Below are 27885 nucleotides of genomic sequence, written 5' to 3'. Positions count from 1 at the left end.
GATTTACTAAAAAGTCTTAGAACATTCGACTCTAAATAATCTGTTCTTCAAACTGAACCTGACAGGCAATAACAATTTCTCTGTTTTTCTCAAAAACTTGTTGTTTTAGAGATTTAACGTTTTATGGAATATTATAATATAGTTGTTTATTTACTATTACATTAGGCCTCATTTATCAAAACTTAAAAGCAAAATGCCCAATCACTCACACTGCAGATTGCTTAGTGTAAACTGAACTGAAAAAAATTAAACGTGGGCTCTTGGGGGTGTTAGAGTAGCCATTTATCATGGTTCGCTCAAACGGAGTTCTTTTTCTCAATAACAGAAATTGTCCAGGACCACAGAATTTGACAAATAAAATGACCGATCTGGAGAAAACTGCACATATAAATAGTTTGATGTACAGAATCTGTGTGTCCAATGTTACTTCTATATATAGTAAACCTTTCCTTCCCAGCTAAAACCTTATAAGAACATCTGTAATGTCTCATGATGTCACCTACATCCTGTCTTTTCAATATCTTCTTTCATATAGAATTTAAACAATAGGGGATGTATTCTTACATGTACAACTTAAAACATAGCTCTTAAATGGTTAAATGCAGCTATTTTCTTAACGAATATACATTTTATACGTATTAGGGTATGTTCACACGGCTTATTTACGGACGTAATTCGGGCGTTTTACGCCTGGAATTACGTCCGAAAATACGGCTTGAAAGCGTTGACAAACATCTGCCCATTGAAAGCAAGGGGCTGACGTTTGTCTGTTCACACGAGGCATATATTTACGCGTCGCTGTCAAAAGACGGCGCGTAAATAGACATGTCATGTCACTTCTTCAGACGTAAATGGAGCCGTTTTCCATGGACTCCATGGAAAACCAACTCCAGTTACGTCCGCAATGGACGCGCCGTTCAAGCGCCTGTACATGCCGTTACGGCTGAAATGACGGGGCTGTTTTCTCCTGAAAACAGCCCCGTAATTTCAGCCGTTACGGACGCTGCCGTGTGAACATACCCTCACTCTCACATTGGCTATCCACAAGCAGTAATGGATTGACAGTGGTCTGTGCCGCTGGGTGTTAAAGGACATGAGCCTCATACCGACCACTATAGCCATGATACATTTGGCTTGGGTTAACAAATTGTTTTCAAGTGCTGTTTGCCCACTTGGGTATTTGGACCCTGGACACTGCCTTAACGTCCGAATGGTCAATACACTCCTGACAACATGACCACTTTTTGTAAGGACAATTCTGAGCCCAATTCAGAGCCCCATTGAGTTTTTCTGCAATGTTTTGGTCCTTTTTTTTAGTTCAATTTTTCTTTAAAAAACAAAAGGAGAGTCAAAACTTTTTTTTATCCTCCCCTCCCCCCGCCCCTCTGGCAAATAATAGTCTCCTCTGTGCAACATTTCACTAAGATCTTATAGTACTGTTGTAAAATGAAATGGATATTATTTGCCTCCTACATCTCCAGGCGATATATAAACATTTAGCTTATTTTATGTACTTTTTATGTACAAGCGGGTCTTACACTGGAATAATAGTTCAGTCTTTGTCATTCAAATCTCAGAGGTCACGGCAAACTGTGTTGATGACAATCCCATGTCGAAGGCAATACATTATTTGGATCTCTTTTCAACTTGATTATTTGGATCTAGATATTCATTAATCAGTGCTTTAATACCAATACTGAAACCTAAAGGGACTTTATAGACAGGAAATGCCTATTGTTTAGGTCAAGTTTTATGTTTTTATGATTTTTATATATATTTTTATATCATATATCATTATCTAAATTAAAATAAAAAAGACACTTCCTGTCTTGTAGAATCATTTTTTAGCTTGTGCTGGGTGCACAAGGGACACCAGTGATTCGTTATAATCAGTGGTTTAAAATACATATAACTTCTATTATAAAACATATATAATTGGAAATATAGATCAGATCATACCATTGACATTAGGTGACATGGACAGCTCACCACCTCCTGTTTGCATGGTGACGATACAGTAGAGCATGTCCACAACACTGTCTCATAGATGTCAATGACTAAGTAGAAAAAAGGGGGACTAGAAAGTCTCGAGGACACCTCTGCTCATCCTCCCAGCGCAGTGACCCTTGCACAGAGCATGCTCACTACATTCTCTCATAGAATTCAATTAGTCATTTGTTTTTGACTTGCTGTAAAAGAAATCTCTAGAACTGCTGTTGATCTATAGAAATGCTGTTGCAACAGCTCAAACAGTGACTGCCTCATAGTCATGTAAAGAAAAAATAATAAAAAACATACAATCAGAAATGTGAAAAAAGGTGAAAACGTAGGATTCGTGAACAAGGCGAAGGTGTGTGCATAGAGCCTTTGTGACGCCAGGAGGTGTTACTATGGTACTGTATTATGATGCCATAAGTAGATATATATTTCCCCTATAGAAGCATTGCTCTGTAATAAGACATTTGATTCACTAATTCCATAGAAATTCATGAGAAAAAAACAAAAACTCCAAAGCCTCTGTATGGTCTTGAAGAATATAGAGGTCCAGTATGAGCCCGTAGATTTCTCTGGGGTGCCGTATTACGGATCTGCACAGCATGGATCCGTGTGCATGAGTCCTTATTGTCAAGACTGTTGACAGTGGTGTCTGAAAAAGTTATATAAATCTTAAGTCCACTAGGCTAGAGATAGAGATATCCCCCATAGGGAAAAAAAACCACGTAATGCTCATCTATATATTCGAATGCGATTTGTTGTACCTATTTGTATTTTTGGTGGTTGGAGGGTTAACTTACGAGAATTTTTAATACTTCTCAGGTTATTGTTTGATTTGAAATGTACGCTCATATAGGGATCCAACGTTTTTGCTTTACATTGGTCTCTGAATAGAATATTAAGACTTCATAAAAGATGACAATGCTGGGATTTATGTTTACAGGAGATTTTGTTCAGGCTCTTTAAAGACATTATGGTCCTTCAGAAGCATTAACCTAGATGTGAACTTTACTGCTGACTTTTTTTTTTTGCCTGGAAAGGAAGATAAAGAAGTCATTTTCAGATAGTCAGGATGGCTTTTCCTGTCTTTTTAGAAGAGACTACAATGCCAGACAGAGATTAATGACCTGCAAAGTGTAAGGTTTTTAAATTAATGTTACTTATTACAACCATGGCTCCAAGACAAAAAGAAAGTCATCAGCGGGGACACCACCACCCACTAATTGATTCGAGAAGTTTGGTTTATAAGTATAAGCACTTTCTAGTGTTCTCTGAATGTGTCGGAGCCGGGGCTGTGTGACAAGTGTGACAAGCAGTTAAGCCCCAAAGCTCTTGTTTGCTGGTACAAGTGAATAGCAATGTCTTATTACGGAATCAATCTAGGGGATGTAGTTGGTATGTTTTCAAACCCCGGAGGCACATCACAAATAAAATAGCGTATTAAAGCATTCAAGAAAACAGATGAGAAAAGATAAGTCTATAAGCAATGACAAGTCCGAGATGTAGCAATAGTTAAAACAATGCCAAAAAAAACGTCATCGATGAAGAGGTCAAAAAGGGCTTTGTCATACAGAAGCCTTTCTATCATGCAAATCCATGTCCTAAAAGCCCTTATAAGCTACAGGATGAGATTAATTTGTTTTTGACATGCAGTGTTGTTCATCGAGTAGTGCAGTAGGTTTACTTGGAAAATTGCAAATGATAAATCTTGATATCACTATTGTAATTTATTTACCTTGCAGCAGTCCAGCACCAATTCTCTTTGCTGGCTGCGGCCATGACGAGTCTCCCAGTGAGGCTGGCAAGGGTGTCAGGCGGCACATTCACAGAGCTTATGGCCACCAGACCAGTTAAAGGGCTAGGCACTCTATTTAATTCTCGCACATGCTGGCCTTTGTGCCAGTTATCAGTGTTTGTTCCCTCACTGGGTTTTGTTTTATCTTGAACTTCAACTTTATTGTTCTTACCTGTTTTTGTCCATGACTACTCTTTTGGAAAATCTCCTACTAGGCTCAGCTACATCTCCTATAGTGAACTCTGGATTGCCTGACTACCCTCCTGACTACTGCTTCTGTACTGCGTACCAAGCTCTTCTACATCCCCGTTATCGAAACCTTCACTGCTCCAATGAATTTAAAATTTAAAAAAATATGGTTTGATTGAAAATCTCTCACCCTTTTGGGACACAGGTCCAATGCAGACCAATGTTTCTCCCTGGTTACAGACTGAAAACCCTATGGTGTCTGATCCATTCAGTCTACTTCCTCTTCTACTGCCTGTAGGTTAGCCATAAGAGGGAGTGGAGTAACACATGACTATAGGATCAGACTACACAGTGTCTGTTGTACTCAGAAACCATGAAGACACATAGGTCTGCATAGGAGCTGTTTACATTAAATGGTTGAATATTTTTACTGAAAATTATTTGCAAAGTGGCTTCATTTTTTTCAGATACATTATAACTATAAAAAAATTTGTTGCAAAAGTGGATATACACTTTAAATACAAACTAAACTACAATCAAGATACAGTAGAAGTCATAGTAATGGTAAAGAGGTTGTCCACTACCGGACAACTGAAGACCTATCTACCAGACAGGTCATCAGCACCCCGCACCGATCAGCTTCTCCCGTTGCCTGCAGGCACTGGATGTCGTTGCACATTATGCTATGTACGGAGCCGGAAGCAGTTGGCTCCGTACATTGCATAGCGGCCATGCTGCAGAACTACAGCTCTGCTCATATTCACTCGAATAGGAAGAGAGATTGCAGCACTGCAGCTCGGCCGCAATTCCGTGGCCGGAGCCATCTATTTCTGGCATGGACGTCCGGAGCCTGGAGGCAGGCGCAGCAGCTGATCGGTGCGGGGTCCGAGTGTCGAACCCCCACCGATCATATACTGATGGTGGATAGGTCATCAGTTGTCCGGTAGTGAACAACCCCTTTACCAACAACCGATAAGTATTCTAAATAGTCATGTGATTATTACATGTATCAAGATTCATAGTCACCCGGCTAATATTTATTTATTTTTGTCTTGCAGACCCCCCTGCTATTGAACCTACATTTCAGGAAATCAGACAAGGTTTAGGCACCAGTGTCACCATGAACTGCAGGGTTTTGAGGGCTTATCCTACCCGGGTTCTAATGTATGAATGGAGACTTGGGAGCAAACTGTTAGAGAAGGGGCAATTTGACTCTCACGATTACACGGAACTGACTGTGAATATCCACGCCAGGGAAAATTATGGCACCTACAACTGCAGCATAATAAATGAAGCTGGATCTGGACGGTGCAGTTTTCTCGTGACAGGTAAGCTCCCGCAGGGTAACACTTGTATGCACATTTGCGGTTCTTCCACAATTTACCATTTAAATCTACGTAACAAGGATTAGAAAAATATGCTTACTTTCTTCCAAGAACAGCACCACACCTGTCCATGGGTTGTATCTGGTATTGCAGCCCAGCTTCATTGAAGTGAATCGGGCTGAACTGCAATAACATACACAACATTTGGATAGGGGTGCCCATCTTTTTCTAATCCTGGACAACCTTTTAACTTATTTTGGACTGAAGTTCTTAATATTATTCCCATATAGGTCTCACACCAGTCCCACAGTTCGGATTGTTTTTATGCTCCGCTCTAAGTTGCTCCTGGGGTCCTGTCTCGTTTGCTTAAAGTGGTATTCCCATTTAAGACATTTATGGCATATCTACAGGATATGCCATAAATGCCCAATAGATACCTATGGGACCCACACCTATCTCTAAAACGGGACCCCCAGACCAACCATCCTACCTTCTCTTGCTGCTCTCATCCCATTTAATTAAGCTGAGCTATGCTTACGGAAACAGCATAGCAAAAAAATGTGCTTACCTTATTCTGAAAATCACGGCAAGCTCGTAACTCAGTAGCCGGAGAGTAGCATGAGCAAGACAAGGTCAGGGAACCCCGTTCTAGAGATAGGTGTGGGTCCCGAAGATGGGACCCGCATCTATCAGACATTTATGACATATCCTGCGGATATACCATAAATGTCCGAGAAGGAAATACCACTTTAAAGCAGACAAGTTTAGTCACACTGGACCTGCATATTAATGAGAGAATTTGTATGACATCATATCACATTGATATGTCCTCTTTCTGATTGATGGGGGTCCAACTTCAAGGACCCCCACCGATCCTGGGAATGAAGGGGCTGCTAAACCTTCACAATTTTTCCCTAAACAGGGACTATCCCGGCCACCCACTGTGCAAGGAACTACAACACAGTGGTTACAAATAAGAGAGGGGGCCCAATAGCAATGATCAAAATGGGCCGCCATTCTTAGGTTTTGGCAACCAGTACAAACGGGCTTGGTGTTTGTTCCCCCCACCACAACCTTGGGTGACTTGCCCCATCCCCTTCCTTGCCGAAAATGCAGTTCCTCTGGAAACGGGAGCCAAGTACAGGTCTTTTCCACCAAGTAGCAAAGGGTATAGGACTAACCAATCCTGGGCCCCTCTCTCCAAGGGCACCCGAAGCAGTCGCATGATCCACCTTTGCCTTCAAATTCTGGGAACCTTTAGGGTATGTTCACACGGCCTATTTACGGACGTAATTCGGGCGTTTTTGCCCCGAATTACGTCCGAAAATAGCGCCTCAATAGCGCTGACAAACATCTGCCCATTGAAAGCAATGGGCAGACGTTTGTCTGTTCACACGAGGCGTCATTTACGCGCCGCTGTCAAAAGACGGCGCGTAAATAGACGCCCGCGTCAAAGAAGTGACCTGTCACTTCTTTGGCCGTAATTGGAGCCGTTATTCATTGACTCCAATGAATAGCAAGGCCAATTACGCCCGTAATTGACGCGGCGTTCAAGCGCCTGCACATGCCGTTACGGCTGATATTACGGGGATGTTTTCAGGCTGAAACATACCCATAATTTCAGCCGTAACGGACGCCCTCGTGTGAACATAACCTTAGGGTATGTTCACACGGCAGCGTCCGTAACGGCTGAAATTACGGGGCTGTTTTCAGAAGAAAACAGCACCGTAATTTCAGCCGTAATGGCATGTTTAGGCGCTATTACGCTGCGTCCATTACGGACGTAAATAGAGCTGTTTTTCCATGGAGTCAATGGAAAACGGCTCCATTTTGAATTGACAGGCACTTCTTTGACGCAGGCGTCTTTTTTACGCCCCGCCTTTTGACAGCGGGGCGTAAAAAAAATGACCGTGTGCACAGAACATTCAAAACTTTTTATATGGTAGAAAAACAAGTATCTCCATACGTAAAAACATTTTTAAAAAAACTGAAGCTAATTCGGCAACAAAAACGGCAAGACTGATGAATTGAAATATAATTTTTATTACCAGTAGTAAAAACTAAACTACAACATCAGGAGAAAAAATACTACTGGAGACATTATACTTGTCAGGAAATTGGATTTTTTAGGGTCACTCTTAAATTATAACTAATATGTAACATTATTTGGAGTCATTTGTTTCCCTTGTAATTTGCGACCTAGCATGGAGACGGAATATCTGGAGGGATGTTTAGCATGATAAGCAATAAATTGAGAGCAATTAAGAGATAAATTGATGTTACATGTGGATAACAGCAGACACTGCTGAAACGTATTAGCTGTGTAAAGAAAATTAATGATATGCTACAGTCACTTCACTTTAAATGTTGGTGCGTTTAGTATGCTGTAGTCTGGCAGAGATCAAAGGTTTAGCACATCATGAGCACTATGTGGAAAACCAGCCTTAATGGGTTGTCCAGGGTTTTAAGAAAATGCCTTTTTCCCTTACAAACAGCGCCACCCCTGTCCACAGATTGTGTCTGGTATTACAACTCAGCTCTATTGAATTGAATATAGATGAGCTGCAATACCACACACAACCTGTGGACAGGTTTGGCACTATATTTGGAAGAAAGCAACCATGTTTTTCTAGACCTGTACAACTCATTGAAGGAGCACTCCATGCAAAACTGATTTAAGGTGTAAGAACTAGCGCAGGATCTGAGGGGACAGGGCATGTCTTGCACCACTTCCTCAGGTTCTGCACCAGGCATAACATAGTGTATTAGTTTTATCTAGAGTGTTCCTTTAACATTCAGCGGTTCCCAGAAGCTTCCACCCCCATCACGTCACTATAGATGTAGCATGTGTCAAATCGTCACGTAGCACAGGTGCTATTACTTATTTTCTGTTTTTGATACCCTGAGGACATACATTACAATGTGTTATTTGCGTATCGTAGCGTTCTATAGTCTGTTATTCAATTACAAGGTTATTTTAAGAGCACTCCATGTGGTCACATATGGAACTACAAGTAAAATGGTTTTATAGTTTCGTTCTGAAGCATTAGTCCACTAAAGGGGATGTCCTGGATTAAAAAGTAAGGTCTGCTTTGTTACAGAAACAGTGACAAAGTTATCTATTGGCTGTGTCTGGTATTGCAGGTTCTCTTCATTTAAGTAAGCAGGGCTGAGCTGTAATACTAGACACATCCTAGACACATCCCAAGGACATGAGTGGTACTGTTTCTAAAAATAAAGCAGATCCTTTTTTTCTATCCTTGAACAACCTCTTTAAAGTGTTATTGTGACATAAAAAAGAAAAAAAGGAAGGGGTTGTATGTAATGAGAAAAAAAGGGTCTGCTTTTCGTCTTCCAAAAACAGTGCCACTCCTGTCCATGGAATGTTTCAAGTAACAGTCCTATACAAATGAATGGGGCTGAGCTGCAATAGCAGAAATGACCCATCGAAGGTGGGCGCTGTTTTTGGAAGAAAAAAAATGTAGACCATTTTTGTAATCTAATACAACTCCTTTCAGGCCTGGGCTTCACAAAGACTTTTTGTGCCACAACTAAATGATTTAAATTATCGAGCCCCTAGTGCATTCCAAAAGAATACATGGAGTTTCATGCGATCATGAGGACTGCAACTTGCAACGTAAAATCAGCCAGGTGCGCAACAAAAAGTCTTGGTTTTAGGCCCCATGCACAAGTCCGTAAAAATTCTCAGAAATTGCGGACCGTAACTCATTCTGCAATTACGGACCCATTCAGTTCTATTGGCCGCAGATACCCTTCCATATCGCTACGGATGGGTGTCCGTGCCGTAGAAATTTGCCGGGAATTATGGAGCATGTCCGTTCTTTCGTGTTTTACGGGCTGTGCTCCCATACTTTGTATGGGAAGCACGGCTCGAAAACGTGGGCGGCCCTCTGCAGCCGGCCGTGCCCGCAATCGCGGGCCGTGATTACGGGCACAGCCATGTGTGTGGGGCCTAACCCAGGCCTGAGGACAGAATCACACACACAGTTTTGATGCAGTTTTTGGTGCAGTTTTTTTAACCAAAGCCATAAATGGATCCAAAAGTAAGGAAAGGTATAAAGAAAAGACTGATCCATCTCCTTTCTTTTGTGTCCACGTCTAAGTTTGAATTAAAAGAAAATGACCCAAAAACTGCCACAAAAATTGCATCAAAATTTTGTGTGTGTGATCCTGGCCCTAAATGGGTTTTCGAGATTTGAAAAAAAGGGGGGAAATGCCATAAAACAATCAAAGACCCATTACTCACCTGAAAGATCCCCCGGCCTTCCAGCATTTTTGGTGCTCCTCACTGCTCTTTGTTGACAGTGTTGTAGCAATGACATGCCCATGTACCTACGTGATCGCTGCATATAATCACTGCCCTTGTGCCGTGTACCACTGAGGCCAGTGATTGGCTGCAGCGATCACCCACGTATACAGCTACATCATTGCAGCAGCACTGTCAACAGAGAGAGACGCGGACTATTGGAGCTCCTGCGCTGGAATGCGGGGGATCTGTCACGTGGGTAATGGCTCTTTTATTGTCTTACGGCATTTTCCTCTTATTGCTTACAATCTCGGAAAGCCCCTGTAAGAGTAAAAATTGGTTTGTGCCACCACCAAGTGTTTGATATGAGACTCCTATTCAGGTCAATAGGAGCTGTACACAATAGTATGCAGATTGGCCCCCCAAGTGGTGGAAACAGTTGCCAAGAAAGAGACCATTGTAGTCTTATCCAGTATGTTAGTAATATTGGTGATAGGTTTTCTTTCATATTTTGACCTTTTAGTCTCATTTCAAAAACTCAATGAAAATGTCATAGAAAGGTTATAAAGGAAACTTATTTTAGAGAAAAACGTTTCACACGTTCCAGGATTGTGAAGATGTATTTATCTACGAGAACCAGAAGTGATGGGAATTTTTGGGGGGACGGTAAGTGTATGCTCTGCAGGTCTCTAAAGAATGACGAAGGAAAAGAAGGAGACATTGGGGGATCTTCATCTCTGCCTAAAGCATCACCACTTCCCAGCTGATCAAACTGAGTGTGTTAGTCTCCTTGTCAGGAATCACACCAGTGCTGTAGAGCTGCAGGCATTTCTAATATGCTAAACAAGGACATGTTTTCTGAAGAAAGTCATTTTTTTTCTCTTTGATCTTGAGTTTAATTCAGACTTTCAGAGTAAATGAAGGTTAAGCAAATCTAAAAATACATCCTCATTATGCTGAGGTGGTTCAGAGACGCTAGTGGGTTATTGGACTTTTTGTGCACATTTGACTTACATTGCTTACCGGTTCTGGACAATTTTAAAGGGTTGTCCAGGTACGGACAACTGATGACCTATCCACAGGATAGGCCATCAGTACATGATTGGTGGGGGTCCGACATCCTGACTCTGCGCCGATCAGCTGCTCTGGCTGCCTCCGGACAACGGATGTCCATGCCGGAACAGATGGCTCCAGTCACCGAATAGCGGTTGAGCTGCCGTAGTGCAGCGTTGCTCGTATTCAAGTGAATAGGAGCAGAGTTGTTGTTCTGCAGCATGGCCGCTATGCAGTAGTCAAAGCCATCTGCTTTTAGGTCCAAATGCTGCATACCCTGCATAACATCCAGCGCCCGGAGGAAGCCGGAGCAGCTGATCCGGGCAGGGTCCGCCTGTCGGACACCCCTGATCATATATTAATGAGCTATCCCGTGGATAGGTCATCAGTTGTTCGTGCCTGGACAACCCCTTTAAGCGCCAAATCATGGGCCCCATTCTCTGTAAAGAAATATGCCCCCTGCTGGACACTATTATATCTAGCATGAGTATTTATAGAATTTATACAAATTTCAAGATTGCATCCATTACGTACCAGTACAGGTGCTGAGGATAACATCCTGAAATACCAACATGGTGGCACCCCAATCAGGTAATATTTAGGGGGATATTGCGACAATAGTCATGTATGCCTATCCATAGAATATACCGTTTTCTTGGTGAGGTATTAGGTCTGCCATTTTCAGGTTACAAGTTGATTCTTTTTTCTGTAATCCAAAGAAAAGTAGAGCAAGTTCTATTAAAGGAAATATATGATCAGAAAAATATCTATTGTTTAAGTCAACGTTTTATATTCAGAATTTTATAAAAAAATTGTGGTTTTAATTTTTTCATTTTCCATTTTTACATGTCGCTATCTATTTAAAAAAAATCCTAAAATCTTTCAATATTCACTGTCCTCTAGTGACTCACAATAGGCTGACAATTCTTGTTTTTAGAAGTCATCAGGGCAGGATTACAATGAAAGGTAACATCTCTGTTATAAAGCTGGATCACACCATTGACCATAGATGACGAACACAGGTCACCTCCTCGTCACTCTCCCTGCATAATGAGCTCTGCACAGGTCGCAAAGCATGCCCACAACATTCTCCAATATAAGTCAATGTGTCATTTTTTGACTGAGGTTTTTATGTTCATGTTTATGCTGGAAAGCAAATCTCTTGAACTACTGTTTACAATTAAGAACAGTAACTCAGCCAAGATGACTTTCTCTATAATCATGTTAAAAAAAAAAAAAAAATAGAACAATAAAATAAAAACAGATTAGAAAAAAATAAACAATGTTTTAGTATGTCATTTTAATTAGTAAAACAAATAGGTGATATTCTAACTTTATAGTCAAGAAAACTCTTTCTGAGAAGAGGAGTAAGGCTTCGTTCACATCCGCGTCAGGGTCCCGTTCTCAAGTTCTGTCGGAGCCTTCCGTCAGAACGGGACACTGACTGAAACAAACGGAAAACATAGGTTTCGGTTTCCATCACCCTTGATTTCAATGGTGACGGATCCAGTGCCAATGGTTTCCGTTTCTCTCAATTGTACAAGGGCTCCGTTGTTTTGATGGAATGAATACCGTAGTCGACTGCGCTATTCATTCCGCCAAAACGACGGAACCCTTGCACAACTGAGACAAACGGAAGCCACAGAACGTCAGAACGGGACCCTGATGCAGATGTGAATGGAGCCCAATTTGAAGTCCAATGCCAAATTTATAATAGGTCCTTCACCTACCATGTGCCATTTATAATACTGGTGCATTGTTCGGTGGCACAGGGACCCTATGGCTTTTCTTCTGTATCAGAGAGATACATATACTGAACAGGTGAGAATACTTTCCTTGTAGAATAATCCTGATTTTGTTTGTCTCCATATGGCGCATTACAAAAGCTTTTACGTTTGAACTGATCAAGTGATAAGTGGACGATCCCGCTCAAGAGCTTTTTCCCTTTCAATGCATGCAGTTTTTAGTGCGTTCCTGTAAAGTTCTTACACACCCTGATTGTAAAATATTTCACAGTAATTTGATGCAATAAGAACCCAATGCTTTTACCTTAATAGTACATCACATTTTATTCAATTTAAAAGTAATGCAAGTAATTCAATGGATGGATTGCAAAGACGATGCTTAAACGAGACCACATTATCTCCATTCTAGTGTCCAGGGACAAGTGTGTTTGCATATACATCCACATACATAAGTCACCACTAGACCGGCAAACATAAAGGAAGGTTCAAAAAAATGGTATAAACCAATAGTACATGTGAATATATGAAACCTTATTATATTAGGGGAATGTGGCATCTTTCTTACCTTCCAGCAGCCTGTAGTTCACCTTTTCCTGAATGCAGGCTCTCTGTAAATGTTTAGGAATCTCAGTCTCCAAAAAAATCTGCTTAGGGTATGAGGGAAGAGGGAGGAGGGGGATGCAGCTGCAGCTGCAGTATCTCTGCTTTTCAGTTTGTGTGAGACAGCATGCTGTGAGAGGGAGGGAGGTAGCAGTGGGAGATATCTGATTGGCCCTTAGCACGTAGCAGAGCTCTGACATCATACCAGGAAGAGCTGCCCAATCAGCCAGCATGAAGAAAGGAAATGTACCAACAGAAGTGTGAAAAATATTCCAAATATACAGAATGGACTCATTTCTAGCTGCAATACATCTAATACACACATACAGCTGTCTATGGAGTGATTGTGATTTAATTTATAAATATAGCGCTTTAAAGGGAACATGTCCCAAAACAGACTACCTCTATATTAAAGAGGCTCAGTCACCAGTTTAATACTTTCCTATTTCCTACCTAATCTAAATCTCTGTGTTGTAGATAACTAGTGTTTTGTTTTGTTTAAAAAAAAAAAAACATTTATTAGTGACAAAGTTCTGATGATTTTTACATTTATGCAAATTTTTTGTAAAAGCCCAACTGGGCGTTTTTTTTCGTTTCACCAAGTGGGTGTTGTAAAGAAAAGTGTATGACGCTGACCAATCAGCGCCATACACTTCTGTTCATTCATGTCCAGCTATATTCACAGCACAGCGTGATCTCGCAAGATCATGCTGTGACGTCACTCTCCCGAAGCTCCTTCACTGGAGCGACGGGAGAATGACATTGCCTCCAGCCATTCCAGGACTGCTGCTGAGGAGGATAATCGTCCTGGCACGGCTGGAGCCGATGTTTGGTCATCTCCCGTGACTTCGGTGAAGGAACTGTGGGAGTAAGTCATGTCACAGCGCGAACTCGCGAGATCACGCTGTGCTTTGAATAAAGCTGGGCACGAATGAAGAGAAGTGTATTAGGCTGATTGGTCAGCGTCATACTCTTTTCTTTACAAAGCCCACTTGGTGAAACGATCAAAAAATGCTCAGTTGGGCTTTCACAAAAGATTTGCATAAATGTAAAAATCATCAGAACTTTGTCACTAATAAACGTTTCTAAAAACAAAACGTAGTTCCCTACATCAAAGCGTTTATTAGATTAGGTAGGAGATAGGGAAGAATTAAACTGGTGACAGATTCTCTTTAAAGCATAATGCTCAACTACAGGGTGTCCACTAAATTGCTATCAAATTGCAATCAGAATACTAGAAGAATTTAACCCTCCCACCGGAATGGTTCCCACTAGGGAGGAGTATACAAATGTAGCAGAGACGATTTGTCATTTAACTCTTTTATTGGTGCGCTGTAATAACCCATCGAGTGCAAACTGCCGTCCTATGGCCAAGCAAAGATAAATTATTGGGATATTACCCCACATGGCAAAACATTGACTGCCATTTTGGGAGGCCATGTAAAAGATTGTTCTCAGTTTTTAGGTCTAATAGGGCATTAATGAGATGTCCTAGTTTAAAAGGGTCTGTAACAGCGATTGGTTACCTGCATTTTATAAATAGACTGTACATAATATATATATTTATTTTAATGAAATGAAATTAAAATATTAAAATATGTATATATAACATTGTTCCATTGTATGTATTTTTATTTAGGGAAGGCCTATCCCCCAGAATTTTATTACGACACCTACAACCCACTATGGCAGAGCAAAGCCAGCGTCTACTCCTACAGTTTACAATGGACCCAGATGAACCCGGACGCTGTGGACCGAATACTGGCGTACCGCTTGGGACTGAAGCAGGTGATCCCTTAGACCCAACAATACAATAACAATTTAATTGGCGCATTATTTGCTTGTTTTGAGATTGTAAGGCGTGTTCAAAGGATTGAAAAACATTCTGGAAAGGGTAATCATTCCTTCTTACTCGCTAGGAATCGATTTCTTAGTTACGGATGTGCTGTGCAGAGCAAGAGATACAACAGGCAGGTTGGCAGTTTAAAGGACTAAAAATGTAATTACATTTTAAGATAAACTTCCATCTGAAGGAACTTGCGTTGAGATGAAGATATAATTGTACAATGCAGGACAGGTGCAGTGCATTCCGATACACATCATTTATTTTATACATGCAGATTTGGCCTCTGTTTTTCTGTTTGTTTCTTTGTTTTTTTAAGGAATGACGACCATAATCTACTTTTTCCTATAGCAGACACACAAACACCAAGATTCAATTCATAGAAAGCCAATTAAAAGGGTTTTCCGAAACTCTAATATTAATGGCCTATCGCGAATGCCGTGTCCCCTTCATTGTTGAGCAGACACAGAGCCGTACATTTGGTAGTGGCTGTGCCTGGTATTGCAGCTCACTGCATCCCAGTCCTATATAAGTTCATGGGACTGAGCTGCAATACCAGGTACAGCCACTACCAAATGTAGATCGCTGTGTCTGGTAAACAATGAAGGGGATCGGTGGGGGTGCTGAGAGTCGGACTTCTGCCCATTTTATATTGATGACCTATCCTAAGGATAGGTAATCAGTATTATAATCCTGGAAACTTTTTCAACCTATCAGTATATTTTTTCGGAATACGGGAAGAAACCCACTGAAAAACAGAGGAAACATACAAACTTCATGCAGATGTTGTCCGTGGTCAGATTTTAACCTACGACCCTAGTGTCTACACGCAACATGGCTTTCATATCTATAAAAATCCATTCAAATTATTCGAATATTAAAATCTATCAATTTGGGCTCAAAATTGGAAGTCTATACAGTGTCTGGTGTTAATTTGACGTTCATCAGAACACAAATCACCATGGCAAGCTCTGTGCAGACATTGAGCCAGCAAGGAAGAATGTGAGAGTTCAGCTCTGAAGCCTGCAGAATTGTTTATGCAGCTCTGGGCTATAATACAGGGCAGCTAAAATAGCTTCACATTAAAAGGACACCACCAAATAGCTCCTAATATCCCTGTTTCTTGACTACAATTGTGACATGGGAGAACAGGGCATTAAATAGTTAAGTGCAGTTAGATGTGCATTTTTTTGTTTTGAGTGGACGTATACCTTAGGGAAACAAATAGTATTCTTGTAGAACTGTGCAGCATGACAAAATATTTCAACCTGATTCTCTTTCCGCATAATCTTTATGTTCTTCCGAGTCATACGGCTATTGCACATCATGAGCACAGCCTTAAAGTGGTTGTACAGGATTAGAAAAACATGGCACTTTCCTCCATAAACAGTATCCCATCTCATCTGTCCATGGGTTGTGTGTGGTACTGCTGCAATACCACATACAACCTGTAGATAGGTGTGGCACTGTTTCTTAAAAAAAAACAAAAAAAACAGCTATACTTTTCTAGTCTTGTAGAACCCCTTTAAACAAAATATTTTATAAAGGGCATTCTTACCTATTCACAATTGTTATTATGCCAATACCAACATCAGGATCATAATAAATTTTGTGTTACAAACTTTGTCTGATGGACTGTAAGGGCACATGCAGGATATTTGTACTCCCTTCATTTCCCCATGTGTATATTTTACAGGTATACTTTGTTTTTGCGTGGAGATATCATAAAGTAAAGTTGAAGGTCTATTGTTGACAGTTCTTTATCTCCAGTGACCCTATGAAACTTACTTTCCTAACATCTGGCCGGTCAGAGTTGTCATAGGAAGTTGTGTGAATCCAAAACATCATCTACTTCAATGTCCACACACTGGAGAGCATGAATAGCAGTAGTTGGGTTGTGGACATTAAAGGGGTTGTCTCATCAGAGACCACCCTTTCAGGTAGGAGCTGATTTTGCCGGCGATACCACGGCCAGTCAGACATTTGTAAAAATATAGTAGTGCATGGTGGCCATTCAGATGAATGGCTGTCCATGTAATACATGGGCGGCTCAAATCTTCCAAAACGGTAGCTGCTCTTTACGTGGAGGACCCCACTCTATGACATCCATATTCTTTAATAGGACACATGGACAGGGGTTGTCTTCCCTTTAAGGCTATGGCTCCAAAGCTACTTTTGTTCTACCACCAGTCGCGGTAAAATCCTAAAATAAACATGACTGACGAGCAAACGTAATTTTTCCGTATGTGCAACAATAGTAAGAATTCCAACATGGTCAAAAGAATTATTTTCAAGTTCCATCAATGCTGCAATTTTACCCCAAGTCGCAAGTGACCAAAAATTGCGGAGGAGCTCTACAGTTACACGTAAGATGTTTTCCATCTGCTCAATATCCCTATGATAACACTAAATTGCCAGAGTAGAGCACAGGAGCTTATTATGAATCATATGGGAAGGGGAACTTGGTTGTAAATGCTATTTATGGGGAGAAAGGATTCTTTAGAGATGATTTTTGTGGGGGAGAGAAAGATTGTAGTTATTCAATTAATTTTTCAATTACGTTTTTCATATGTTCATACGTTTTCTATAATGTTTTTTGTTAATTTTCATTCAAAGCATTGGAATGGCAATACTATATTAGCAAGCATTAGCTGGAGCCCGTTACATTTGTAGTTTTGTAGTACGTCTTTCCTCACAATATATACTTATATTTATCTTTCTATTCACTCTTTATTTGTTGATAGAACCTGATACGATCTATTCCTGCCAGATCCTTTTTGATCTTTTGTTGCTTGACTTTTTGAATATTAAGACCGCACGTACAGTTCCTATAGTTCCACTGTGTAAAGTGTTTAAATGTTCCCTCTGTCTTGTACAGTAATAGTGACGACCACATTAACCTTCTGTCATACTGAGAGCGGCTATTTCATAAAAGCCGAATACAGCAAAATAAATGTTCGTCCATTCAGTGTTTTGTCAAGTAAAAGCATCAATGTTCTCCGTGGGGAAAATGAACGCATTAGCATGTGCCAATCTACACAGATAGACTAAATGACCAACAATCAGAAAGCTTTCAGTAATTGTACATTTTCAGAATTTCCAAGGCGACATAATGGGAAAACATTTCATTTATGTTCTTGAGAATATGGCTGCATCTAACGCTATGGAAAGAGCGGAATATCTGGACATACTGTGCACTTGTCAGAAAGACAAAGTTTACTCTCACATAGCAAAAAAACAAGCCGAGGAACAATAAAAATAAAAACCAACATATTATATTAACCTCCTTCCCGTCGTAAACAACTTTCAGATTTTCATTTTCGTTTTTTCCTCCCCACCTTCCAAAAGCCATAACTTTTTAATTTTTCCGTCGATATAGTACTATGAGGGCTTGATTTTTGGGGCACGAGTTGTAGTTTTTCGTAACACCATTTATTGTGCCCTATAATGTACTGGGAAATAGGCAAAAAATTATTTGTGGGGTAGAAAATAAAATAAACAGCGATTCCTCCATTGTTTTTTGCGCTTTGTTTTTACGGAATTCACTGTGCAATTAAAACAACATGTTAACTTTATTCTGTGGGTCAATACGATTACGGTGATACCAAATATATATATATTCTATATTTTACTACTTTTAAAAGTAAAAAACTAAGTGTAAAAAATTTAATTTATTTGGTGTCGCCAAATTCTGAGAGCCATAATTTTTTTTTTTTTACGTCGATTGAGTGGTGTGATGGCTTATGTTTTGCGGGATAAGCTGTAGTTTTTAATGATACCATTTTGGGGTTCATGCAACGTTTTGATCACTTTTTATTCCATTTTTTGTGGGAGATTAGGTGACCAAAAAATAGAGATTCTGGAGTTTACAATTTATTTATTTTTACGGCGTTCACCGTGCGGGTTAAATAATGATATATTGTAATAGTTCAGACTTTTACGGATGCGGCGACACCAATTATGTCTATTTATTAATTTTTTTACTATGCTCTAGTTATTGTTTTTTACATTAAAAAAATACTTTATTTTGCTAATTTTTACTTTTTTTTATTAGTCCCCCTAGGGAACTTTAACCAGCGATCATTGGATTGCTTGCACGATATACTGCAATACCAATGTATTGCAGTATATCGTCTTTCTGATAGGCAACTATTAAGCACTGCCAGTGTCAGGGCTTAGTAGTAGCACAAAGATGGCGGACCAGGGGGCCCTCATTAGGCCCCCAGGCAGCCATAGCAACCATCGACACCCTGTGATTTCATTCCAGGCGGTGCGATGAGCTGCTAGAGTGGGTCGCCTCCTCTTTCTAAAGATTTAAATGCCGCGGTCGCTACTGACTACAGCATTTAACGGGTTAAACAATCGGGATAGCGCCGAAGCTCGATCCCGCTCGTTACTGTGAGGGGTCGGCTGTAACATACAGCTGACACCCGCATCGTATGGAGCAAGTTCACTTTGTGAGCCCGTTCCATACTTCCCCTACCCGGCTATTACATATGGATACGTCAAATTTCGGGAAGGGGTTAAAGAAAATGGGACCATGGATGACTAACAAAGTGATCCCCACGCCGGCTTGCCATTTTTAGACAGTTTATCTCATAATTTTAGCCGACAGAAAACCGCCATATAGTGTCTAAATAATAGGCAGTGTCCAAATACTTCTCCGTTACAGAGCACATAATGTTCAATTCCCAAATAATACCATCAAAATCTGCTAAATCAGTGCTTCTCGAGCAGTGCATCATCGGTGAGGCTAACCCTAGTTGCAGGGGATGCCTTTTTGACAGAAATTATCATAAAATGCACAGTCCCTTCGCTGGTTGCACCAATCTGAGGTTTAGAGACATAATTTAGTCCTAATGGGGTTATTGTTTTGCTCTTCAGGGTTTAGGAGACGAATAAAAGGCAAATTGACCGATATTTTTATTTTTGGTATGAACATTGACCATGGGTGGTGAGGCCCAGGCATCATCCTGTTCTGGCTGGTGAGACTCCAATAGAAGAGTTTGAGAAGCCTTGTGCCAAATAATACTGTGTGTTTTTATTTAGCTCCTAGGGTTCCTGTCTCTTGGGGGCTCCTTAGGAAACAGAGGCCATGGGCAATTGCCCAGTTTTCCATCCCCTAAAACGAATCCTGTTTATGGCTATACAATAAACAAAATCATACTGTAAAGTAATCTTTTTAAGGTTAGCAGTAACAATTACTGTCCTTCTTATTATTGTTATTAAGATGGTGATAATGATAAATCATTAAAAAAAACTACTGGAAACCATATCAAGAGTTTCTCCCAAATGTCCCGTCTTCTTGTTAGGTCTTTAAGTTGACATATTTATGATTTATTTGATTGTTTTCATCCATCGTGTTGGTCACACATTTTATTTATTTTTTCTCCTCAATTTTTTAATTCCTCTTGAATGTCCTGACTTCTGTTCGGGTCTTCAAGCTTCTCGATCACATATTCGGTACTCTTGAGTTACTCTCGATTGTCCTTTCTTCCCTTTGGTCCTTCAGGTTAAGATATTTATGATTTATATGATTGTTTTCATCCATCTTATTGGTCACCCATTTCTTTATTTTTTCTCCTCAACCCTTGTGCTCCTCTCGAATGTTCTGACTTCTGTTTGGGTCTTTAAACTTCTCATCATTTCTGTAACTGCATTCATCTACCTTGTTGGTGGTCATTCTCTTGCTATTTTTTCTTCAACTCTTGAGTTCCTCTCGATTGTCGACTCTACTGTTGGGTCTTCAAGTTGACATATTCATGATCCCGTGGCTGCATTCATCCGTTTTGTTCTTGGTTGTCTCTATCATGCTTATTGTTTATTGTGTAATACAGAGGAATATCACTATACAAATAAATAGTCAATTTTTACTTGTGTATAGACCTTCTACAGCATGATGCACAATACTTTTGCCTGTTAGGTGTACGGGCCGAGCTATAACTGTTACGCTCTCCAAGAACAATTGGAATGTAGTAACACAACTTTTTCAATTTACTTTATCACAAGCTAGGATATATTTTTTTTAAGTTTAAAGGAACTCTCTAGGCATAACTTATACACAGTGTTGTGCCTAGTATATAGCCTAACGCCTCATGCACACGACCGAGTGCGCCATCCGAGTCCCGTCAGTGATTCGAGGAAAGATAGGACATGTTCTATCTTTCCTCGGATCAGAGACTCGAACCATTTTTCACGTACCTGATTCACCCGCTAAAGTGAATGGGTCCGTGAAGACTATCGGGTGCCACTCGGATGCCATCAAAAATGGCCCGAGTGGCACAACGGTCATGTGCATGAGGCATAAGGGTGGAGATCTCATGTATAGAAATAATATCAAAAGCCCTGCACTGAGCATAACACAAAATGTAAAAAAAAAATAGCTTTAGAGGCAAAAAGAAAAGTACCTGAACTCTTGTAGAACATTGTGAATTTTACATTACCCGAATAAAAGCACATTTCTTCCTCTTTCACCTTTTTATAAATGTTTTTTGCCTCCTTATCTCCCTTCCTATCCGTTCGCTTTGGCAGCACAGACATGCCCACTTTCTCAAACTTGAAACCAATTTCAAAGTTGGCAGTATCAAGTCAGGACATTATCTTGGAATTTTTTTTCCCCGATTTTTTTGCTTTTGTACAGCAAAACTTTATTATACTGCATTGTTTGCAGATCAACCTTTGATCATTTTATATTACAGGAGGAATGGAATCTTGTTCTCGAAAAGGATTTTTATTTTTTTGTTTAAAGCAAAGGTTGTATGGATGGTATAAATCATTATGATACCTATGGCAACCACTGATTTGAAATTTTCTCACGTCCCCGAAGCTGCTAACCGTACTGGCTTGATTTCTACAGGACTAAATTTTAGTCTTGTAAGCGCAGTGATAAATCTCTCGGTCTATTAGCTAAAGTGTGTTGGTTAAAAAGCCTAAATAAAGGTGGTACTGGTTAGCAAAAAAAAAATAACAAAATATATCAGTGACTGTGAAAAGTCTACTGTGGAAACATAGCAAACATGTTATGGATTTTTTAACTGATGTTTGCTACCATGCCCTAATTATGGTACCAGGTTTTGCTACCCAGGACAAAAGGGCTTGGTATTTGTTTCCCCCCTCCATGCCCTTCCCATGCCCTTAAGGCAGTTCTTATAGAGGGTAGTCCTTTACCGGAACTTGCCCTCCATAGCAAAGGGGACCAACCAAGAATTTTATCAGAACAGAGGTCCATTATACTCATGTATCTGTATTTTCTTGTGCTCATTTATTTTTAGTACTTTAACTTCAATGCCTTTGGTTTCTAGTTGGTTATTGGGGACCTCATACATCTAGGAGGCATATAGGTTGGGACCTGAATCCAAGAAATCATCTTATCTTTGGTGACCTCCATCAGAACAGAGGTCTTTTATATTTTCTAGAGCTTCCATCTGGTATCCTTACGTCAAAGCAGAGTTTAAGGTTAGGTATTGAGAACCTCAAGCATTTAGTAGACATGCAGGTTGAAGACCAGAATTCTAGACTTTTCTCATCACATCAAAACAGAAGTCCATTGTATATCTGAATCTTCAAGAGCTCTCGTATGTCTACTATCTTTATTTCAAAGCTTACATCACAGTCTATTTATTACAATTTATATCGTATCTTGGATCTTTAAACATCCAGTTTACAATCCACGTCTCTATCCTTGTGATATCATGAAAAACTCTTGTTTCAACCTTCATGTTTCAGTTCATAATGAACATCCCCCAATGGGGCTTATATGTCATTTTTAATGAGATGCCGATAATGATTTATGGTTTTCACCTGCAAATTGAGTGCTCTCGGTGCCGATCATTGTATTTTTCTTGCTTGCTGGCCATTTTTCAAGTCTTGCTGACTCTCGTGAGGGAACCTTTCAGCATTAAGTGATTGCCCCTTTAAATTACGCAGTAATTCTACCCATAAAGATTGTTATTCCTCGACAAATCCGGATTGCGATATTGATAATTGATTGTGTAGTGGTATGTGACACCAATTATAAGCATCAAGAATGGTTATGGGGATCGTTAATATTACATTACTGAGGTATTTATATGCTAGTACTGTATTATATGCTAATTATATACTACATATTATAAACTATATTATATGCTAGTACTCCTATTCAAAAAACAATCCTAAAAATCTACTGTGATCCATTATTTCTATGTTATATCGTAAGCTCTTTTACATTAAGGAAACATAAATGTAACAGAAATTAGTTTAATGATTTAGCAGAATGTCCCATGATATCTTAAAGAGACGATACATAATAAAGAAATGGTACACAAAGACTGGAATCATGACAGCCTGTCCCAATTCGGCCTTTTGGCACCAATCCCCAGACTAGGAACCCGCATAGCAGTGCATCTTGGTTTATCCCATTGACGTACTGGACTTTCCCCATTGGATTCCGCAGCACCTCAGTTCTTTTCACAGAAAAGAGGGGACCATATTGCAAAAATCAAACTAGGTCGCCAACTTTGGTGGCAAGTTTTACCACCTAGGATAAAAGTGCATTGTGTTCCATCCCCTTTCCGTGACCCTTAGACCAAACCTTACCCCTTCATTGTTGCTCCGGAACAGGTAGTCCTGCACAGGTTCTCGCCCCCACCCATAACAAAAGGAAATGGATCAACCAGGGCTCGACCCCACTCTCAGAAAGGACCCCATAATAGATGCATGGGCTGCCCTTATGTTATAGCTAGAATATAGGAGGCATGGGAGGTCTCGGAAAGTAGAGTATGAGGATGTGAGTATTACAGGACGGGGTGGGGATAGAAAGTTGTCAATTTCCACCTGGACCCTAAATATTTATATGACATTATATTTATATTCCACAAATTCAGTTTTTATTCAAAATGATTTATGTCAAGCAAGAAATTACTGACACACAGGACATATAAGTTATAGAAAAAATGATTTACTTGAATTAAGTGGCCGGGTTCTAGGTTGTAAATTATATATGAAATCAATTTCTCCTTAACTTTTCATTTCCCCAGTTAGTTGCTTTACGTGGGATGTAGAAAATTTTGCATCAGTTTTTAAGATCAAAATGAGACAAGTCAATCCATTGAAGGACGACTTAACACATTCATCAGAGCATTTTATAGTCCGGAAACGAATGGGGAAGAAAAACTGTATGCACCATCAAAGGTTGTCAGGAAAGAGTTAATACACTCAAACATTTCACTTTTTTGAATCCCTTAAGGACACAGCAAATTTTTGTTTTTTCGTCTTTGTTTTTTTTTATTTTCTCCTTTCACGAGCCAAAACTTTTTAATTGTTGGAGACGTTCTATTTTTGAATGGCAGCATTTAATGTAGCAGATAATGTATTGAGAAACTTAAAAAAAAAAAAAGGAAAATGGAATTGAGAAAAAAACACAATTACGGCATCGTTTTTTGGATTTGTTTTTCACGCCGTTCCCTGTGCATTTAAAATGACATGTTAACTTTAGTCTGCAAGTCAGAACGTTTACGGCGATACCAAATTTATATACTTTTTTACATTTTTTACTACTTGTACAAAAAGCATTTAATTTCCCCATTTATTTAAATGAGTTGTATGAGAAAAAAGTCTACTTTAAAGTAAAAAATGTCTTAAAGGGACACTCTAGACAAAACTGATCACTGTGTTATGCTTGGTCCAGGCCTGAGGAGGCTCTGCATGATATAGGGATTCAAAGGACTCCATGAAAGCTGCACTGATTTGGCTGCTGTGGGTAACAAAGTCCGTTTTTGTGTTTAGTTTTGATTACTGAGGCCCGGTCTATTAGTTTTGCCCAGAGTGTTCCTTTAAGGTCAACCGGACTTGAAGGCTTCTTAAGGCCGAAGCTTTGGACCCGAAGCCAATATTGTCATCAGTCTCAAGCATATAATTACCTTTATTAGAAATAAATGTAACATAAGATTTAAAGGGGTTGTCTAGTTTTGAAAACTCATTTCTATATACCCCATTAAAGAATTAATACAGGGGGTCCTCTGTTCAGGATTCTCATCTTGGGGCCAGAGTGCAGAGTGGTTACAATGAGCGACTATCTCTCTGGAGGACTTGTCCTTTCCTGCATTACACAGACAACCCATTTGATTTGAATGGGCACTATGTAATGCTAACTTTCCCCTGTGGTGGCGCTGCAGGGAACACACTGACAGATTTTCCCACTGATACTTGCTGATCGCTTGGAGTCTCAGCAGGAGGACACTTTGTGATGAATTTGTTGTCAAGGAATGCTTCTAACAAGTAGGGATTGTCCAATTGAAGAAAACCCACAATGCTCCTTCAGACCGCGCGTGAAACACAAACTCCAAGATTATTTTGTGTCCTCGTCAATAAGCATAAAATAAAATCCTGTTGGTCAGTCCTGCTGTGTACTATGAGTCATGTCTACAAACAGGGATTGTGTTTTCAGTAACACGGACGCTATTTATATCTGAGAGTAAATTATTATCATTGTAAACCTGCTGGGGCCCTAATGGGATTAATTAAAGCTATAGATGGTTTTCTGTTTTCAATCGCTTTGTATAAATAGCAAAATCACCACCGTAGGTCTTTATGACAAAAAAAGAAGAAGACGCTGAACGACTACAGAATGAAGGCTGGGACTGACTATCTATCTATCTATCATCTATCTATCTATCTATCTATCTATCTATCTATCTATCTATCTATCTATCTATCTATCTATCTATCTATCTATCTATCTATCATCTATCTATCTATCTATCTATCTATCTATCTATCTATCTATCTATCTATCTATCTATCTATCAATCTATCTATCTATCTATCTATCTCATATCTATCTATCTATCTATCTATCTATCTATCTATCTATCTATCTATCTATCTATCTATCTATCTATCTATCTATCTATCTCATATCTATCTATCTATCTATCTATCTATCTATCTATCTATCTATCTATCTATCTATCTATCTATCTATCTATCTATCTATCTATCTATCTATCTATCTATCTATCTATCTATCTATCTCATATCTATCTATCTATCTATCTATCTCATATCTATCTATCTATCTATCTATCTATCTCATATCTATCTATCTATCTATCTATCTATCTATCTATCTATCTATCTATCTATCTATCTATCTATCTATCTATCTATCTATCTCATATCTATCTATCTATCTATCTATCTATCTATCTATCTATCTATCTATCTATCTATCTATCTATCTATCTATCTATCTATCTATCTATCTATCTATCTATCTATCTATCGATCGATCCCAGAACCCATTATCTGCTATGGTGTATGTCCACTGGCAAAAGTCAGTGCCAGCAAGTTCAGAACCTCCCTGCTGACTACGATACTTTATTACAATAAATGAAGAAGGTTATCTATAATTTTGGTATAACAGTTTTCAATAGCCGTCAGTGGAGAACCCACCAATGTAGATCTCATAATAATATTGTGTGAACTGTTAAAATAGAATCTCTTTTTCTTTTTTATGACAGGCAGGTCAACAGCGCTGGTGGGAAACAGAAATTTCAGTTGACGGACCCATTAAAAAAGGAGAATTAATTACCAATAACTTGACTAAGCTTGTCAAGCCAGAACCCTATGAAATACGACTCACCCCTATCAATAGATATGGAGAAGGGGACTCAGCGATTCGAATTATCAAGTACAGTGGTAAGTGTTTGTTGAAAACAGTGACATTTGTTGTTTCTTTTGTTTTAATGGATCTAAAATACAAAATTAAGCAACTTTACAAATAGTCTTTATTAAAAAAATATCCTCGTTTTATGTTTACAGCTCTCATGCAGACCCATGTGTCTCCATGGCTACAGACTATGAACAGTAATGTCTGACCCTACAGTCATTACTACAATCTCTCTGTCCCATCTCTTACTGTTTGTAGGTTAGAAAGATGCAGGGGGCAGGTGGAAGGGAGTAACACATGGTTAAAGGTCTGCATGGGGGCTGTATACACAAAATTGTAGGAAATGTTATGCCAACATGCGAAAACTGCTTTATATTATTCTTTAGATGCATTGGAGCAATAAAATGGTTGCAAAAGTGTACAGTATATAGAATTCATGGCTGGCTCCAGGTTTACACAGGCCCTTGGGTGATACAGTCGCAGTGGGCGCCACCATGCCTCAACTTCTTTCATCCACCGAGTATACGATACAACAATAATGGCGCCAGTGACTTTTTTGTCATGTTGTGGCAGGTTTCTTTTTTGTTTTTTATTTGAACTTTTTTTCCACCTATAATATACTGACCTATAAAGACATATGTTTTTATATACCAGTACATTATGTCTGTTAAGAAAAATACTCTTGAAGCTGAGAAAATTCTCTCATAGATAACAGTGTAGTCTGTGGCCCAATAAAGTAGGACCTGGTAAAAGAAGGAGTACAATAATAGTGAAATATAGAGAGGGATCCCTGAGCCATTTCGGAGTGTTACAGAGAGCAGCAGTGAGGCCTGACATCTACCCAATGCATGGCCCTGATAGCCTTGAAGGGACCCAGTTGACCATTGTGTAAGGCCTTATTCACACCAACGTGTTAAATGTCACACGGACCTATATAATTCAACGTGGCCGTTCTCACGGGGTCCGTGAGAAAACAGGATATGTCCTATTTTTTTCACGCTTCACGCATTCCTCCATAGACTCTAGTCTATGGGTGATGCGTGATATCGTGTCAAGCAGCGCAGAGCACGGGTGCACCTCGGACGTGAAAAACTGCAGTTTTTCACGTCCGAGATGCGGCTTTATACTAAGGACAATGAACTTGAATATTTAATGTGGAGTCATAATTTGCCCTTAATAGAAAAAACAAATAATAAATTTTCAGTTCTTGAGCAATTTTTTTAAACCCACATTAGGCCACATTTACATCGCGTTTGTGCTATTCGCCGAGCGTATACGTTTTTTTAATAAAAACGTGGACCATTGAAAACGTATATAAATGTGTACCATTTTCTGTTTACGTCTGTGTTTTTTTACAGCGTGTACGTTTAGCATAAAGCGTTTAGCATATGTCGGTATACGTTTCTGTCCGTTGAACACAGGT

General features: G+C 39.6%; 1 protein-coding gene across 4 annotated transcripts in view; it reads left to right on the top strand.

Annotated features, from left to right (window-relative positions):
- The window catches only part of MDGA2 (MAM domain containing glycosylphosphatidylinositol anchor 2), a 392414-nt gene that overhangs the window by 340421 nt on the left and 24108 nt on the right, over nucleotides 1-27885 (top strand). For all 4 annotated transcript variants that reach the window (XM_075843991.1, XM_075843990.1, XM_075843989.1 and 1 more), the window contains exons 9-11: nucleotides 5038-5307; nucleotides 14609-14757; nucleotides 26314-26491. In XM_075843991.1, coding sequence (XP_075700106.1) covers nucleotides 5038-5307; nucleotides 14609-14757; nucleotides 26314-26491 — 597 coding nt within the window. The remainder of the gene's footprint in view (nucleotides 1-5037; nucleotides 5308-14608; nucleotides 14758-26313; nucleotides 26492-27885) is intronic.

The sequence above is a fragment of the Rhinoderma darwinii genome, chromosome 12 (assembly GCF_050947455.1).
Source record: "Rhinoderma darwinii isolate aRhiDar2 chromosome 12, aRhiDar2.hap1, whole genome shotgun sequence".
Taxonomy (NCBI): Eukaryota; Metazoa; Chordata; class Amphibia; order Anura; family Rhinodermatidae; genus Rhinoderma; species Rhinoderma darwinii.
Note: the sequence above shows the minus strand (reverse complement) of the source record. Positions and strands in the feature narration are given on the sequence as shown.